The sequence below is a fragment of the Lupinus angustifolius genome, chromosome LG06 (genome assembly GCF_001865875.1).
Source record: "Lupinus angustifolius cultivar Tanjil chromosome LG06, LupAngTanjil_v1.0, whole genome shotgun sequence".
NCBI lineage: Eukaryota > Viridiplantae > Streptophyta > Magnoliopsida > Fabales > Fabaceae > Lupinus > Lupinus angustifolius.
This window is the reverse complement of record NC_032014.1, coordinates 6,141,213-6,147,443: the sequence shown is the minus strand read 5'-3', so window position 1 is coordinate 6,147,443 and position 6,231 is coordinate 6,141,213. Positions and strand designations below refer to the sequence as shown.

Sequence of the window (6,231 nt, the reverse complement as noted above, 5' to 3'; positions counted from 1 at the left end):
ATTCAGACCATTGAAGAGTTGAATGAAGATTATGATGCATGTAAAAAATACATCTTTAATAATTTGAAGTTATTTTTTAATATTTTTTATTTTATAATATTTTATTTATTTCTTAGATCAATACCTATTAAAAGAGATAATGTATTCTGAAAAAGATTAATTTCTTATTCAAAAAATGTGAAAAATATTTTTAATAGTACCAAAAAAATATTAAAAACTATCCTATACTCGAAATGAGTAAAACTAATATTTTAATAATTTTATAATTTAATTAGTTAGGAATTGATATGATTTTTCTTTTTGAGAATTGTGATCCTCAATACACTTACCCATTTTCTCCTCAAATACACTCTTATAGTTGTGTCCCACTCTCACTCAACATATGTTTAGTAGCACAAAAGTGTTTGTCGGGACTTGGAACTTAAAAAATCCTTAAAAAACTCGAAGCATTTAGGTTAACATTCACCTCTGGAGTTCTGTGCGATCAAAAGCTGCTTCTACGTCACGAACTCACACCATGTCTCTGACGCCCAAATTTCATGTCCCAATGCTTCTCTCTCTTATTCTTCTCGTTCTTGTTCCCATTAGCACAGCGAAAGCTTCAGATTCTACCCCTCTTCATGAGGTTCTCCGCAACCATGGTTTACCAGAAGGGCTCTTCCCTCAGGGTGTAAGGTCCTACAAATTGGACCAAAATGGGGCTTTGGAGGTTCACTTGGGTCGTCCTTGTTTGGCTCACTATGAAACAAGAGTATTCTTTGACAGCGTTGTGAAAGCTAACCTTAGTTTTGGGAAGCTTAAGGTGTTAGAAGGCATGTCTAGGCAGGAACTTTTCTTATGGTTACCAGTTAAAGATATCATTGTGACTGATCCATCATCGGGTCTCATTGTTATTGATATTGGCTTTGCCTTTAAACATCTCTCTTTCTCTCGTTTTGATAATTCACCAACTTGCATAACTCATCCACCTTCAACAAGCCTAGGTAATATACTAATACTAATAAAGATGAATAGATTGGACTTTGAAATTGTATAGCTAATAGCTCTTTCATTTTTATATGCAGTGTTTTGATATTGTAATTTAATGTATTGTGCAGGTCTTGCCCTTAAGATTGGTGGGAGGAAAGGTTTTGGATTTTCAGATCAGTGATAAAAGGTTGTTCTTCAGTCTGAAGGATGAATTGTCTTATTATATATGGGTTCTATCTTTTCTTTAGAAAGAATTATGTTGAAATGGATCGGATTTGTCTAATGTAGCCCAGAAATATACATATAATGTCACCCAATAATTGAATGAAGTAAAAGACAGACATATTTTTACTTTGAAGTTAAACAAATTTAAATCAAGTACAGTGTTATTTTAATTTATGAAAGATGTAGCTGTTGTACGGTTATCTCGTTACACACAAACCGTTACTTTCATGATTTGAATGAAGGGATATACAAATACTAGATTAACTTCATTTTTAAGGCATCAACTTTCTAAAATTAATTTGTAGCAGACCAAAATAATAAGTGTTCCTTAAAAACAATTAAATGAAATTTTACTCTATAATTTTCTTCTCCAAATCTTGTTTAATTTACGAAATTACTTATTTTCTATAAGATTACATAATCAAATTGTACTCATCCCTTTATTAAACACAAATAGTCAAATAGACAACTCGTTTACTAACTTCTGTATTTACTTATATGGACACTAAATGTGTGTATAGTGTATACAACTCTACATAACTATTCACTATAAGTTGCATCTGTCATCTAGACTCAGTGGATATCTTCAGCTCAATTCTAGTGCTGTCCTTGATATTGTGCAACTCTTTTTCTTTGATTTTGGATGATCATGTTGTGCTCATTACATTCTAGACCCATATTCTTCTTTGCATTATTGCATATATTCTGTTTTATTGAATAAGTACTATGTAGACATCACTGATTTGTTCGTGTTTTTTCTATCAGGTTTAAGTAGTTATAGGTTCTTCTCACTGTGTGTCATTAACTGCAGTGAGAATGAGAAAACCTAGAATCATTGGATGAGCGACCACAAAGAACAGAAAAGGAAGCAAGAGAAAATGTTGAGTTTCTATGATGTTAATTAGCGTTACCAAAAATTGAATCTTTATACTCTAAAATTGATTCCAAATGCTGTTTCTGAATTCAAAAATTGTGACGGCTGATCCGTCGCGACAAATTTGCATGATCGGTGTTGAATGAGATGCTCATCTTTTATGGTTGTAAGAGTTATCTTTATGCATGCTGTAATCATTAATGCACCTTTTATTGTTGTCACATTCATGTCTATGAACTCAATTCCAAAACCATTCATTGCACTGCACCATCAATTTCTTGAATCTTCCCCTCTTCTTTTGAATGATCATCTTGACCCAGAGTTTATTCCGATCAATTTGTGTAAATTATTTCTCTAATGCTTATTAGTGGTAATCATTTTTTATGACCATAATATCACCCATCTCTAGTATTTGAGATCAATAGTAGAGTTAGAATTACTACACATCATAAATTAAACATTGACGGTCTAAATTTAAAAATGAGTTTTAATTTTTATTTAAATAGAATTACTAACAGCAACCGTTATAAAATGGAGGAGATAAAGTTTATGGTTATAGTTAAGGGTGTCATAGTTGGGAAGAACAAATTTGTTTTAGTCTGACCCTATGATGAGATGAATAATAATGCCTTTTTACACAGCAAGGGTTTTTTAGTTAATATTTGAAGGTTAAAAATTTAGACTTTAGAGATATAGAGATCAACACGAGTGAGTTTTATTTCAATCAACAAAGTTACTTTTAGACACATGACAAGGAAAAAACTTGTATATCAAAATGATATTGATGTACAAATCTTAGTGTCTATATTAATATTTTGATCGAGAGATTTATTTTGATGAAACAATAATCATCTCCATTAATAAAAATGCAAGTGATTGTTTATATATATATTTTCAATAACAAAAATGTGATTTTATGATAATCAAATTAAGGGATAAAAATATTATTACATATTTTTTTTTTTTAGATATTATTATGTGATACTGATGTTGAATACATAAAAATGTGTGTGGAGGTTGAATACATAAAAATGTGAAATGTGCTCTCTTGCACGTTATCAAAAACTGTTTGTGCTCAAAGGTTATACTGATTAAAACCAATCATATTGGTTGGTCTTCAATTTAACCTTAATGATGATACGGACGAATTTTATTTAAAATTATTATTTTAATCAAAATCATTTATTTTTATTAAAATTTTGGTATGAATAATCAAATACACAATTACATTTTTTATACATGTAAAACATGATTTACCATATATATTTTCAACCAATGCTATAAATAAAAATAATTATTATATTCTATATTGATTTTTCAACGTTAATGTTAGTATAAAATATATGTATCATGATCAGTTTGATGACCAATACAATATTAATAACATTGATTACTCTTTGTTTTTGTTATTACCAAGTGTCTCCCCTCATTATTTGACTAATTTAACTAGTTACTTTGGAGATATGTACTTATATATTTCCAATAAGTATCGTTGAACTTTTTATATTTCAATCATTCTTATGATCTAATAGTTTTTATATGATTAGACCACCATATTATAGTTAATGGGCTCTCATGATGTGTCAACCAAGGCTGCTCCAAGTCCAATCTTCTGTTATAGTTTATAGGTTATCGTAGCCATACCCATTACACCTCGTTCCTCTTTTCTGTTCCGCCTCCCTCTTATTCACTCAGTCGAGAACTCAAAAAAAAAAAAACATCAACACTATGTATCGCGTTCTCCACCGCAACTTGTGTACCTTAATACAACCCACCGCTGAAGCCGCCACCACTGCTGCCGCCACCACTGCCGCCGCCGATGCTACTGTAACCAACTTTAAATCAATATCTCAGGATATCTTCAAAGAACAAAACTTCAAACGCCTTGTGGACAAGTTCAAGAAAGCCTCCGACGTCGACAGTTTCCGAACCAAAAACAGCTTTTACGGCGCAATCGTTCGCCGCCTTGCCGTGGCCAAGTGTTTCAACTATGTCGAAGACATTCTCGAGCACCAAAAACAATATTCGGATATCTCCAAGGAAGGCTTCAACGCACGCCTCATCACTCTATATGGCAAATCAGGAATGCATAGAAATGCACGCAAGGTGTTCGACGAAATGCCAGAACGAAACTGTACCCGTACGGTATTCTCTTTCAACGCCCTCTTAGCGGCTTATCTCCACTCTAGCAAGTTCGAATCGGTGCATCGCCTTTTCAATAAGCTTCCCAAGGAGCTCTCCATTGAGCCTGATTTGGTGTCATATAACACTGTCCTTAAGGCTTTGTGTGAAAATGATTCTTTTGATTCTGCATTAAGCTTGTTCAGCGAAATGGATAAGAAAGAATTGAAACCTGATTTGATCACGTTTAATACCATGCTTGATCAATTGTACTCAAAGGGTCGTTTCGAGGAGGGTGAGAAAATTTGGAACCAAATGGATGTGAAAGGTGTTGAACCTGATATTAGGAGTTACAATTCTAGGTTGGTGGGTTTGGCTTTGGAGAAGAGAACAAATGAAGCTGCTGATTTTTTGGTGGAAATGGAGAAAAAGGGTGTCAAATCTGATATTTTTAGCATCAATGCTTTGATTAAAGGTTTTGTGAATGAGGATAATTTGGAGGAAGCTAAGAAATGGTATGGTGAAATAGCAAAGTCTAGTTATGACCCGGATAAGACTACTTTTGCGACCTTTGTCCCCTTCCTATGTGAGAAAGGTGAATTGAAGCTGGCAATTGAGGTGTGCAAGGAGTTCTTCAACATTCAGTGCCGCGTTGACGCATCATTGCTTCAGCTTGTGGTGGATAAGCTGGTGAGTGAGTCCTTGATTTCAGAAGCAAAGGAGATTGTGGAACATGCAAAAACCAATAGGTACTCTCGCTATAAACTAAATTTGCCAGCAGATGAATAGAGCGTAGCAGCATATCAATTTGTTTTTTGTTGTGTCTATTGTTAATCTTGCACTTTAAATGTTATTGTTACAATGGTGAATTGGATATTGCCACCAAGAATTGGTTTTGTTCTTGTTTGGTGAGCTTAGTAACTGATTTGCTTGAAGATGGCAGTCACTGTCATTGCTTTTAGAATTTAGATATTAGCCACAATGTAGTAAGAATTGGAAAACAGAAACCTGAGCTATTTTATCATGAGACAGCGATCTGGTTGTGACTCAACTAGTAATAATTCTTTGGTATCATTTGCAATCGTTCTGAGCAGCATAAACAACAGTAATGCAGGATCGCACAATAAGAAGGCTTATTTCATTGCATATGATGTAAGTCGTGATAGCACACATGCAATTGTGTATTGGGTCATAGATCTTAATGCTTTCTTTAAAATATTTGACCATAAAACATGGGAAAGATGGCTGATTGGCAATAGAACTTAGCATTGAAATGCATTGCTATTCATACAATAGATTGATGGTTCATTAAGCTCAAATACTATTCATGTTATGAACTTCGTTATGTTTATCATCCTAAGTGTATTAGCAGTACTGAAAATTAGATATGGAATAAGATTTATCCGGCTCAACTATTTTTATTTTTAATAATAAAATGCAAATTTGCATGTTGCCTATCTATTCTATCACCTGAAGTTAGGGAACGCTGATCTACCACTCATTGATATTTAATTTATAATTAATTTTTAGCCTCTTTAAAGTAATGTAATTTTGTTTGTCCAATTTTTTTGCATCCCAAGTTTAAAGTACACTTTTGATGCACTTCATTAAAAAGTGTGTCGTTCTTGGAGAAACATGACATCTACTTGTAGAGTGAGACATTTAAAGGAAATTATTAGCATTATAAAATATAGAAAATGACGTTTATTACTGTGTATTAACCACCATGGATACCTTTTTTATTTATAAGATAAGCAACTATTCCTATCGATATATGTGACTACTCTCCCCATAAGAAGAACTTTAATATTTAGTCTGTTGGGGTACTTATAATCCAAAATGGCTTTATCTTGTATCATAATCTACAAGAAGTTGGTCAATTTTAAGTTGGACTTACTCCTCAACTTATAAGTACCCAGGAGTTAAAACTTAAATACATCATAAGCCAATTCTAGAAGCTGCAATTGCAGAACCCCACAAATCCTAATCATTCGGGACGATACAAGGGATAATCCCTCGTATTTATAATTGTTATATATATA

The 6,231-nt window shown here is 32.9% G+C and overlaps 2 protein-coding genes across 3 annotated transcripts; both read left to right on the top strand.

Moving 5' to 3' along the window:
• On the top strand, window positions 435–1,407 carry LOC109349323. Its single transcript, XM_019590082.1, has 2 exons — window positions 435–983; window positions 1,098–1,407. The coding sequence occupies exons 1-2, from the start codon at window positions 518–520 to the stop codon at window positions 1,148–1,150; spliced, it is 519 nt and encodes a 172-aa protein (XP_019445627.1). The 5' UTR covers window positions 435–517; the 3' UTR covers window positions 1,151–1,407.
• On the top strand, window positions 3,709–5,128 carry LOC109349317 (pentatricopeptide repeat-containing protein At1g55890, mitochondrial-like). 2 transcript variants are annotated; one of them, XM_019590077.1, is made up of 2 exons: window positions 3,714–3,839; window positions 3,870–5,128. In XM_019590077.1, exons 1-2 carry the CDS (start codon window positions 3,797–3,799, stop codon window positions 4,976–4,978), a joined length of 1,152 nt encoding a protein of 383 aa, XP_019445622.1. In that variant the 5' UTR covers window positions 3,714–3,796; the 3' UTR covers window positions 4,979–5,128. The 2 variants fall into 2 exon arrangements, with proteins under 2 accessions (XP_019445621.1, XP_019445622.1); XM_019590076.1 differs by having other exon boundaries at window positions 3,709–5,128.